The 12,433-nt window shown below is 44.5% G+C and overlaps 2 protein-coding genes and 1 long non-coding RNA gene across 5 annotated transcripts in view; 1 reads left to right on the top strand and 2 right to left on the bottom strand.

Annotated features, from left to right (window-relative positions):
* TAFA2 (TAFA chemokine like family member 2) overlaps positions 1–2,039 on the bottom strand; it is a 144,171-nt gene extending 142,132 nt beyond the window's left edge. Inside the window, exon 1 of one of the 3 annotated variants that reach the window (XR_014012551.1) lies at positions 628–2,032. The gene's annotated coding sequence lies outside the window, so the exon portion shown is untranslated. Of the gene's footprint in view, positions 1–191; positions 308–627 lie in introns of those variants that run through there. The other 2 variants (XR_014012552.1, XM_081211881.1) reach the window with 2 other exon arrangements.
* Positions 1–12,433, bottom strand: part of LOC308596660 — a 292,291-nt gene that overhangs the window by 240,742 nt on the left and 39,116 nt on the right. The window lies entirely within an intron of this gene.
* Positions 42–12,389, top strand: LOC308596863 (uncharacterized protein; the record flags this gene model as incomplete). The annotated part of the gene is made up of 5 exons (XM_081212169.1): positions 42–124; positions 549–673; positions 1,493–2,180; positions 6,742–6,947; positions 10,747–12,389. The coding sequence occupies 5 exons, from the start codon at positions 42–44 to the stop codon at positions 10,818–10,820; spliced, it is 1,176 nt and encodes a 391-aa protein (XP_081068295.1). The 3' UTR covers positions 10,821–12,389.

Raw genomic sequence — 12,433 nt, 5'->3', positions numbered from 1 at the left:
TTAGTAAAGGTACAAGTCCCCTTTTCATCCATCACCTTGCAATGGGTGTTCGCCAAACATCCACCCTGGATTCCACAGAGCACAGTTCAAGAATGCTACCAAGGTATAAACCAACCAGTGTTAGGTATGCACCCAAATATTGAGGTCACATTTCTCCACAACTTCGCTCGCCTACCCACCACACCACCTACCCCAAACTCTGTCCAGATGTAAAAAGACAGCGTCTCAGGTCGAGAGATTTACTGTGTTAAGACGAGGAAGGGGACTCAGTTTCCACGTCTCCCAGCTCATGCCAAATGCCCACACAACCCCAGGGCACATACACACCGCCTTTTTTATTATTATTCCAGATTAAATAATCCAGAATAACCTCACCAACTGCAGTTCCCACATCACCCATTAGTGTGAACCGACCGACATAAAAAAACCCACGAATATCCCCTCTTAACCACACTAGTGAAAGTAGAGGCGGGTGGTTCTGGTTACTGGGCGTTAAAAGGCGCGTAACTAATCCACTTTCAGAGATCTCACGTCTGCCCTCTAAGCAGGGAGCAGGAGCGGCTGAGCCCAGCCCATGCGGAAAAGGAAGCCCTGGCGGCGGCGGCGGCGGCGCCTTTCCTCACCTACCTGCAGACCCGCTTCCTTAAGGAACCACCTAGCGATCCTCCTTCAGGTCCCGGAGGGAAACTCCAGCTTTATCGGACTTGCATCGCTTACAAATCCCAAATTCGCCTGCAGCATCCAGTGGCATGGGGGCGGGAGAGAGAGGAGAGAGAGCTGGTTCAAAAGAGAGCGGGCTACTTTTATGTGTCTAAATAAGATTCGGAGGCGAGTTCAAAACAAACCAGAAGGCCAGCGGGGGCGGGGGGGGGGATTTGGGGTTGTGCTATAGATCTGCTTTGCACGGTTTCCAAACCACAACCGTACAAAACGTTAAAGGGGGAGAGAAAAACGCCGCTTTCAACCTTCTCTCTTATTCTTTCGCCCCTCGGAAAAAGCAAGTTAGTCCTGCAGCCCCGCGCTGCTCTCCGCCCTTTGGCTGCTCAGCGACGCCCAGATCCACTCAAGAGAGATTTATTTTTTAAGAAAAAGAAAAGAGCAACAACTCCGGACTATTGCAGAGAGATCTCCCCGCGCTCTGTTATTCCATTTGTGGTTAGTTTGCTTTGCTTTCAGCACGCGGGGCCACTTTCGGCCAGTTTGCCTCCCTCCATTCTGCTCCCTTTCCCGGGGAATAAAGCGGGCGGAGGAAATTCTTCCTTCAACGCAGCCAATCTGCTCGTAGTTCTCCAGGTCGCTGGCTTAGCTCGCTGCTGCTGCTGCTGCCGCCGCTGCTGCTGCTTCAGGCGGGCGATTCGACGGCACCTCGCTCTCCTTCTCCCCTTAAAGCGCGGGGAACCATCTGCGTGGCTGGGGCGGGCAAGCAGGCGGGCAGCGGGGAGAAAGCGCCCACGTCCCGATGAGGCGGCAGATGGCGCGTCCTTTCGGTGAGGGGGAGACACTGTTTCTCCACCCCACGCCTTGCTCCTGCGGGGTGCAAGGTCCACAGACGGGCGAGAGGTCGGGCGCCCCGTCCCAGGACCTCTTCCGGCCGCCGAGGGTCCCTCACGCAGGCAGCCGCCCAGCCCGCCCCGTGCCCGTCGCAAGAGCAGCCTCCCGCATCTGCCCCAAGCCCGGGAGCGCTGCTACGATCCCGGGCAGGCGCGTCCTCTTGAGGCGCCGGGGCGGGCTGTGAAGGGAGGCGAGGAGAAAAGGCAAACGCCGAGTAACGAGGAGCCGCTACGTCGAGGGAGAGGCCGGTCCTCCTCCTGGCGCGCTTCCTCCGCGCGGTGCGGGGCTGCGGTGCCGACGCCTCCCTCCCCGGGGGAGTTGCTTTTCCCGCCTCTCCCGGGAGGCGCGAGTGGACGGGTGGGGATCCTTCCCGGGGAGCTGAAATCCCATCCAGGAAGGCGGCAGAAACCCGAAGGCGAGCGGCTGGCAGAGCGGAGAGCGGGAAAAGAGTGCGGCGCCAGACTCAGGCTGGCTCCCCTTCTTCCTCTTCTCCCGCTCGCTTCACTCCACTCCTTTCTTCGGGCTGGGGAGAGAGCGCCTGCTGGCAGAGGCGGGAAAAAGGCCGCCGCCTCCAAATGCTGGCCTCTGTCTCCCTCCAGCGTTTGTCTTCTTCTTTGGCGATCACTCGAGTAAGATTGTCTTCCATAAACACAGTTTTAACAGTGAGTCCGTAAGTGACTGTGGAGGCCAGTTCTGGATCCACAATTCCTTCCACAGTGGGGACATAGGTTTCTGGGCGGGAGTTGATCAAGGTGAGGGTTTGCCAAGCGTGCCATCTTCCTCTCAGCACGTTTCTCCCTTTCGTCCTGAGTTTGAGCGTCTTCAAAGCCTATGACACCTTTGGTTGTTTTCCAGTTGGAGCGCTCGCAGGCCAGTTGTCAGTGTTAATGCTACATTTTTTTAGATTTGCCTTGGGAGAGTCTTTAAACCTCTTTTGTTGACCACCAGCATTACGCTTTCCATTTTTAAGTTCAGAATAGAGTAGTTGCTTTGGAAGATGATAATCTGGCATCTGAACACCATGACTAGTCCAAGTTGATGTTGAAGAATCATTGCTTTGACACTGGTGATCTTTGCTTCTTCCAGTACGCTAGCATTAGTTCGCCTGTCTTCCCAAGTGATGTGTAAATTTTTCCAGAGACACCGTGGATGGACTCTTTCACTGCCTCTTGTGGGAGTAAATTCCAGAAGTGAACTATTCACCACCATGTGAAGAAGTACAGTGGTACCTCGGGTTAAGTACTTAATTCGTTCCGGAGGTCTGTACTTAACCTGAAACTGTTCTTAACCTGAAGCACCACTTTAGCTAATGGGGCCTCCTGCTGCCGCCGTGCCGCCGGAGCACGATTTCTGTTCTCATCCTGAAGCAAAGTTCTTAACCTGAAGCGCTATTTCTGGGTTAGCGAAGTCTGTAACCTGAAGCGTATGTAACCTGAAGCGTATGTAACCCGAGGTACCACTGTACTTTAATCTGTCCTAAATCTTCCCACATCTAGTTTCTTTTATTGCCCCTGAGTTCTAGTTATTAGAGAGGAGAAAAAACTTATCTATCCACTTTTTTACATGCCATACATAGTTTATACACCTCACCCCTAAGAAAATAAGAGTAGCCTTGCTGGATCAAGACAATTCAATTAGACTTATGTTTGAGTAGATGCATATAGTACTGTGCTGCAAGGGTTCAGCGTGAGAATAAGTCACAATGGCATCTCTATTAGAGCTAGACCTGTTTCCAGATTTATGTAGTGGTTAAGAGCAGTGGACTCATAATCTGGGGAACCAGGTTCGTGTCTCCACTCCTCCACATGCAGCTGCTGGGTGACCTTGGGCCAGTCACACTTCTCTGAAGTCTCTCAGCCCCACTCACCTCCCAGAGTGTTGGTTGTGGGGGAGGAAGGGAAAGGAGATTGTTAGCCGCTTTGAGACTCCTTAAGGGGGAGTGGAAGGCGGGATATCAAGTCCAAAACTCTTCTCTCCTCTTCCTGGGCAGAGCATTCCACAAACGGAGCCACTGCAGAAAAGGCCCATTCTTGTGCTGCCACCCTCCAGACCTCCAGTGGATGGGGCACACAAAGAAAGACCACAGATGATCATAGGTTCCAGGTGCTTCATTTATGTTTTTAATGATGTCTTTACTGATGCTTTTACAGTGGTACCTCGGGTTAAGAACTTAATTCATTCTGGTGGTCCATTCTTAACCTGAAACTGTTCTTAACCTGAGGTACTACCGCTGCACGATTTCTGTTCTCATCCTGAAGCAAAGTTCTTAACCCAAGGTACGATTTCGGGTTAGCGGAGTCTGTGACCTGAAGCGTTTGTAACCTGAGGTACCCCTGTATTATAATCTTGCATGTTGTATACCTCCTTGTTATAGCTATATAAAAGTGCAGATTATAAATACTTTAATTAATAAATAACTCTTGACAAAGTATTGAAAGGGCATGTATTCGGAGAGGCCTTAACATTGAGAAATGTGGCATCACAGAATGCCAGAAAAATACAAGTGTTTTGTCTGCTCAATAGTTTGGAGACTGGGTTATCGAATCCCTACTACATGGGGCTCCAAATCCCTGCCATAATTCATCTGTACAGTGGAACCTCTACTTACAACCATAATCTGTTCCAGAGGTCCGGTCATAACTAGAAACGTAGAGGCGCACTTTTCCATAGAAAGTAATGGAAAAGTGAATTGATCCGTTCTAGACAATGAAAAACAGCCCCTAAAACAGCAATTTAACACGCATTTTACTGTCTAACGAGACCATAGATCCATAAAATGAAGGCAATAATCAATGTACTGTACTATAAAATAAATAAGACAGTATTGTAGATGAAAAAAATTAACTTTTTTCCCCCTTACGTGCACTGAGGGTGGGTGGGTTTACCTGGCTACAAGCTGGGGGTGGGGCAAGGGTCAGTAAAGAGCTGGTTCACTTTGGCCAGGGTCACTTTTTCTTCTTGCCAGGCCAGGTTCTTCTCTGGACTTCCTCAGGTTAGTTCCGGGGGGGGGGGCTGCAGTGCACCCTGCTGTGCCTCTTGCAGGCAGCACCTCTTCCACAGCTTTGGGGGTGGGATGGGGGCCCTTTTCCCCGGTAGCAGAGGCCCCAGCGCTGCTCCGCAGCCGGCCAGGCGAGCTCCGGTCTGCCGGCAAGGCCTCTGTTCGTATCTAGAGGAAAGTTCATAAGTCGAAGCACCTACTGAAAATCATAACTGGATAGAGCCGTACGTAAGTCGAGGTTCCACTGTACTAGCCAGCCCCTTTGGCGAGAGTTGGTGCACAGAGTGAATTTCATGAGCAGCCCAGGATTTTAAAACTTCACAGCAATAAGGTTGTGGCAGCCCTGAGATTGGAAAGCAGCTTCAGAAGCTAAACTGGGAGCAGGCTTTATGAATTGCCTGCTGGAGGATTTTAGCCAGAGTAGCAGTGCTGACTTGTGGCGGGACTGTTGAATCTGCTTGTGGAAAAGACATATTTTAAGAACTGTCAGGAGGAAATTGCATAGTCTCATTTAAACACGTTTTCAGTGGTAAAGTGGCCTGGCACCCAGCCCTTCTCTGGTGTCCAGAGTCCTGCAAAGCACTAAAAGTGTGGCGGTCAAACCAAAACAGAAATCGAACAAAAAGCAGAAAAAGCAGGTACAGTGGTACCTCGGGTTACAGACGCTTCAGGTTACAGACTCTGCTAACCCAGAAATAGTACCTCGGGTTAAGAACTTTGCTTCAGGATGAGAACAGAAATCGTGATCCGGTGGCACAGTGGCAGCAGGAGGCCCCGTTAGCTAAAGTGGTACCTCAGGTTAAGAACAGTTTCAGGTTAGGAACGGACCTCCAGAACGAATTAAGTTCTTAACCCGAGGTACCACTGTACAGTGGTACCTCGGGTTACATACACTTCAGGTTACATACGCTTCAGGTTACAGACTCCGCTAACACAGAAATATTACCTTGGGTTAAGAACTTTGCTTCAGGATGAGAACAGAAATCGTGCAGCGGCGGTGCAGCAGCAGCAGGAGGCCCCATTAGCTAAAGTGGAGCTTCACGTTAAGAACAGTTTCAGGTTAAGAACAGATCTCCAGAACGAATTAAGTTCTTAACCCGAGGTACCACTGTATGTGTAAACACAAACTGTCTTATTTCCTAAGTGGTCAAACTACTTCACATACTTTATCTTACCTTAGTTACCTCCACAACAACCATTTATGGTGGGACGGTATTATTCCCATGTTCAGAAGAAGCAGCAATACTGATTAGAGATGGCAGCTCAATCCACTCAATTGTTTAATAGTTGAGTGGAGAACCAAACCCAGGGATATTTCCACATCATAGCTCATTCTCTCAACCACTACAAAGCAGCACTCACTAATTCTGGAAAAAACCAGAATGAGCAGGAACAAATTATACAAATACATTGAAAGCAATATGAACCAACAGCTCACAAAACAGAAATGAATAGCATTTGTCTGCAGGTCTGGACTTAGCACTGTTAAATGCAATATGACTGATATTCCAAAGTTCTTGCAAAATAAAATAATTTTAAAAGTTTCTTCCCATTTTCTCTTTGGTCTTTCTCCTAGTCTTAGGTTTCTACTTTTCAAAGAGAGAGAGAGAGAGACTGGTGCTTTCTTAGTTCAACTTTTTGTAGAACATAACACAATTGGTGTGGCAACTTCTTATTATAACTATCCACATCTGAACTACTCTGTAAATTTCACCTCAATCAGAAAAGGAAATAACAGGTTGCTGGCAGTGTGTGTGTGTGTGTGTGTGTGTGTGTGTGGAGTAAATAAGAGTACTAGTCTGCTTCTGCCACTAGATTTGAATTAATATTTTTTTCATCCCAGTGCATTCTATACTTTGAGTCTTGATGTATTTCTTCAAAGGGGAACAAAAATAGATAGTCATGGTAGACACAATTCTCACCTTAATCATTTTCATAAGAAAAATGGAAGTGCAATGCTAGAACAAATAGAATGAAGAGGATATGATATATTCTCTCAAAACTCTAAAACACAGAGCTGCCATTTCAGAAGAAGCATATTAGAATTCACCTGCAAGGCCTTTCCAGCACTAAAATAAAAACCCATTCTTTCCTAAAGTAAAATATAAATTCGCTTGTTCACAGTAATTTTAAGTACAGATTGCATTTTATATTGACTATGTTTGACACACCCTCATTGTTGCTTTTTTAAGCAGTCAGTTCAAATGCCATGAACACCACATGGAGAACCCTGAAAATGCTTCTTTGTGGAGACAGTTCAGCTTGCCAGATGGATCTGCCCGGTCAACTGGAGTTCTTCCACATCCTTCCCAGTGGTCGGATCCAGTTGTTCTGCCACAAGTGAGGAGTGCAAAGGTGTGCCGTATGCAAATAGAGTACCGACTTCAGTTTCTGCTGAGTAAGTCTAATATTAAATTATGCTAATGAGCGCTAATGTGTCTTGGTAATGCTGCTTCCTTCGTCAGCACCACAAGAGATGACCAAATTAGGATGACTTAAATGGGTTAGATAAAAAAGCATTTGCGTGTTCCAGAGTTCCGAAGTTCCTTTTACATACTTGGGGAGAGTTTCTAACTGACCAATAAGGACTATCTGATTCCTTAAGGTTCCTGGTGGTTCTCCACACCCCTGAAGTTTGGTTGGCCTTCACCAGGGACAGATCCTGCCCTGTGAAACTCCCTACCAATAGAGGTTCCGTAGGAGCCAACTCTCCCTCCCTTCAGATGTCTTCTGAAAACTATCATGTTTAGACAGGCCTTCGTAATATGAATTTTCTCTTTTAACCAATCACTATTTATCAGTGTTTTTAATGATGTTTTTCTATGGATACTTTTATTTGTTTTATTTTCCTATGTTGCATACCACCTTGAAATATTAACCGCAGATTACCAGCTGTAGCTTTCTTACGCTGTGCTCATCAGCTTTTGGCTCTGAATACTGTTCCCAGGCAATGTGGGAGGGTTCAGAAGCAAAAAAAGGCTAGGAGCAAACTTTAATTGACAGCAGGTCTGAGCTCCTCAGTAACACCCATCCCCTATCATCATTATTATCAGACAACACTGGCATAAGGTAGGCTTGCAATATGTCAGGTGACAGCAAAAACTGGAAGTTTTTTAGCGGCGGCAGTTAGAATAAGATCTAGTATTTAATTACAGTGGTACCTTGGGTTAAGAGCTTAATTTGTTCTGGAGGTCTGTTCTTAATCTGAAGCTGTTCTTAACCTGAAGCACCACTTTAGCTAATGGGGCCTCCTGCTGCCGCTGCACCGCTGCAGCGCGATTTTTCTGTTCTCATCCTGAAGCAAAGTTCTTAACCCAAGGTAATATTTCTGGGTCAGCAGAGTCTGCAACCTGAAGCATATGTAACCTGAAGCGCATGTAACCCGAGGTACCACTGTATTGATTTAAACCTCCAAAATGTATTTTCTATAGTTAAGCTTTTTTGCCGAAAAAGCATCAGAAACAGCTCAAAAAAAGCTTAAAATAACTATTTTGGGGGTAGGTTTCACCAAAGAAAACCTTAACAATTTTGGTGGGTTTCTTTGCGGGTGCCAGGAATTTTATTTTTTGAAATATGGCAACTGTAGCATAAGGTAGTAGTTGTTTCTTTAGTGCCAACAGGCTAGAACTACAGTTGGGGATTTGCCTCTCCTAGAAGTTACATTGGCAGTAACTCTGAAAACAGGTCCAGCTCTAGTAAAGATGCAATTGTCACTTATTCTCAAGCTGAATTCCTTCAGCACAGTGCTATATGCATCTACTCAAAAGTAAGTCTAACTGAATTAAATGGCTCTTACTCCCAAGTAAGTGGGGTTAGGATGGCAGCCTTAATTCCATGAGCTGCTGCGTCTCAGTCTTTAGTATCTCGCAGAATCAGGCCCAAAGTCAGTCTTCAATAAGCAAATGTGAATGAGATCCTGCGATGCCATGAATGTACTTAAATGTGGTTCATAAATCTCAAATTTTAAATTCAACATCTTAAGTTGGTATAAAAACATTTGTACACTGTCAATTTAAATTTAACTTTTAGCTCCTCAATTCTTCCTCACGAGGGAATTCTTAAAAGAAGCCATCGTTGCCGTGTATTTAATTATAAATTACTTTGGCAGCACTTCCATTCTATAATTAAGCAAACAAAGGGAGAAAAAAGTGATCCTACGCTTGCAAGGACTTAGACAAAGCAATTAAAATAGTTAGCAGAAAGGAAATGAGTGTTTCTTAAGACTCTTTCAGCAGGAAGAAATTGTGTAAGAAGACATGATAACTCATCAGCAAGAAGGATTAGTTTTCACTGTGGAGATTCATGGTACCATTTATTATCTCTCCAGATACCATTTTTGTAATCTGTAAAGTGTCATTTTAGACACAGGCTTCACAAATCCTGGTGGGTTCTCTTTTTTTATTAAAAAGTTGTCAGATCATAAGGAGCCAGGTAACTCCATCCCATTAGAATGGAGTTCTCAAACAAAGAATTGCTCAAAAGTTTTGAGCCCAATCCAGCTAAGAAGACCCATTCACATAAGGAGATACAACTTTCTGGATCACAACACAAAGTCATGAATCGGGTACATATATGAATCCACATCTATCTGCACTGCACAGCTTTTTAATGGAAGCCCCATCAAATGTGCAATTGAATGTGGATCTCCATCAACATCCTGGCACAACTAATTATGCCCGAACATGAAATGATGCAGATTAGTTTCCTATAGAAAGAGACACTTCGTGTTCTCCTATGAAAGAAATTGTGCATTTATTTATTGATGCAATCCAGTTTCTGCATTATCTGTTTACTTGTTCAGATCTTTATTATTTCATATACTAAAGTTTTGGGGAGGATCACAGCATTAATATCTTTAGTGACCATGAATATAGTAAATAAGACAGAGGGAAGAGAGGAAAAAAAGTAGAGCATGTTTTTGCTCTTAACCCTCTATGTTTCAGCCCAGAATATAAATCGAAATAATACATATTTATGAGCTCATATGTATTCATAAGGAAGCATTACCTGCTGCCTTAAAATGCTGTTATAAACATTATTACTGGTGTTCATGTTTGATGATGCTCTGAGAGTACCTGAGGAGCACAATAATGATAATTACAAATGGATGTACACCCTGACGCTATCACTTTCCACTGAACCCAAAAAACAGTAATTGCAATCCTTACCCCAGGATGAAGGGGTGGGATTTGAAATTAGTTTCAGCGAGGATGTTGTCTAGTACCCTCATCCTAAAGCATAATTTGATTAAAAATATTAACAGGTAGGTGATCATCTTTAAATACTCCAAGCTGGGTGTGTCAAGAGAATTAGCAAAGAGGCAACTTTCACCCTTTCAGGAAAAACAATGGGCATTTGCATTCTGAAATAGTTCTGAATTATTTTCCTTATTGGCAAAAGGGGACTCAAGTTTACTCAAACCAGGTGACTGGTTGCTTAAATACACAACTCTGTATCCCCAACACCACAAAAGAAAGTTATCTTCCAAAATGGCACAAGACTTTCAAGTAGAAAAACACTGCAACTAAACAATATTCTGTGGGAGAGTCTCCAGGTTATTTAATTAAACGTGTAACAAAATCTATAGATGATATAAAGCAATAACGCATTACTAGTGCTGGGGTAACTGGGCCAGTGGCTTTTTTTCTTCTTTCTAAACCACACATAGTGGCATGGCAACAAGCCATGTGGCAGAGACTCATTCACACAGTGAGTTGGTACACAAACAGCAAATAACTTGTGTTGTTAGACAGATACGTATGGCACGCAAAATATATCAATAAATTTCTACCCCCCACTCTTCAACCCTAAAGGAGCCCATTGCAGAATACACACTGCTTAAGGTGTGTATTTATTTTATACAGCGTGTTTTATACAGCGTGTTTGGGATAGCCAGACTCATGTAACCAACATTCTTAAGTATAATTAATACATGAAGGGGTTAATGCCATAGAGTAAGCTGTCTTGCCAGGCTTAGCTAGGTCACTGCCCCTCACCTTGGGAAGAAATGAGCAATCAAGCCTACAGTTCACCTTCCAGGCTAAGCTGCTTGTTCTAGCTTAGCTGCATAGTTTTCACAAGGCATTTTTGTGTTCCTGGGAAACCCAGTCAGATGGGCGGGGTATAAATATAGTATTATTATTATTATTATTATTATTATTATTATTATTATTATTATTACTGTACCAATAATTTAGGAACTTTCACCACTGTAAAAGGCCAAGTTTTACTGCCTGTGCAACTTTCAGAAGCACATGAATCTGACCTTTGAAGAGTTTGTAAGTAAACCCTTTTTAACTGACCAAAGGAGTGTTTTTATTCCTATGCTAGATGAAGAGGGAAGTTCTGCAGCTCACAAGGACATATTTTAAAGGTCTAACAATCTATATGCCCATGTTTTACTTTGCTGCATATTTTGTGATTTTAAATCAATTTTAAATCGCTGCCAGGATTTTCTCACCAAAGCGTACTTCCCCCAAATTTGGATCTTAGAATTCTCCTTTTATACTTACATTTGTTCCTTGAACCAACAGTTTTTAAGCCAACAAACGTAGAAATCTTTCATAGAAAACAAGCATAGTAAAACTGGAGATGGAATAATATTTTTTTAAGGTTCCACGGAAAGAAAAGGTGCTGCCTGTTAAGGTGTTTCAAGGTTACACAGGGAGAAAGTTGTAGTGGAAGGGGCAAAAAGAGTGGAGACGAAAATAATTTTGAAAGCTATCCTATGAATATCAAGGTCTAATCCCTTCTGTATCCGGTCCTTGGCATTTTCTACACACCAGATCAAAAATAAACAACCCATGAATGAATATTGACAGCATATAAAAATATGTTAATGATGTGGAGATGATATTCCAGAAAAAGATGAACTGATAAATAGAAAATCAAAAACACTGCAACACATTGGTGCTGGTGATAATAATTACACCATTCTAGAGACACGCCAATTACTTTTACACATAAACAAGGGGGGGAAATCAATTAATTTTTCTGATTTATAATATTTATAACACCAAAGAAGAAAGCTAACCTTGCAGCCAAGCTTGCCAACTGCAGCTCACAAATTGCCCTAATAAACAACATAGGTTTATTGACCCATAATCTGCGAACTGCTGGGAGGAGCAGAGAAAGAAGAAGCACCATGGTACATCTGCAGCAGAACAACTGGATGCCTTCCTCTGCCCCAACTGCAGCAAAACATGTCTCTCCCTTATCAGTCTCTAAAGTCACAGCAAGACCTGTAAATCTCCAATGGTTTGACTTCACCCCTAAAGGCGCACTCCTTCATTGTCTCCCGAGACAGATGGATGCCAACAAAGTCTGCAAACACCCACTCCAAATGGAATTCAGTATGAATGCGCATCTAGGTATAGGCCAGATCAGGGATCCACTGTCTCTACTCGGCTGCTGCCACCTCCTCGTACATTCATTCATGGGTCACTCATGTTCCTAGGACTGTATATGACATGCAGAACCTGTTGCCTGCTCAAAAAGCTGTGATAGTTTTTAATGGTGAGCACAGATGGGCAGTGTAACCTCTGCTGGTTCGCTAAAGCATTTCTGTGAACTGAAGGAGATTTGGAACCAGTGTAACTTGTTTTTTCAATGCCCTATCACTCCCTGAAATGCTCCTTTTGTGTGGCTGTGCTGGGGCATAGCCCTGGCTCAGCTGAGGTAGGCATTTCCTGCCAGCATAGTCTCTGGTGAGCCAGGATGGAGAATTTATGTGAGTGTAACCCTGGCTCGGGACGCGGGTAGTGCTGTGGGTTAAGCCACAGAGCCTAGGGCTTGCCAGTCATAAGGTTGGTGGTTCGAATCCCCACGACGGGGTGAGCTCCCGTAGCTCGGTCCCTGCTCCTGCCCACCTAGCAGTTTGAAAGC

The sequence above is a fragment of the Podarcis bocagei genome, assembly GCF_964188305.1.
Source record: "Podarcis bocagei genome assembly, chromosome: 10".
NCBI classification, from domain to species: domain Eukaryota; kingdom Metazoa; phylum Chordata; class Lepidosauria; order Squamata; family Lacertidae; genus Podarcis; species Podarcis bocagei.
This window is presented reverse-complemented; position numbering and strand designations above follow the sequence as displayed.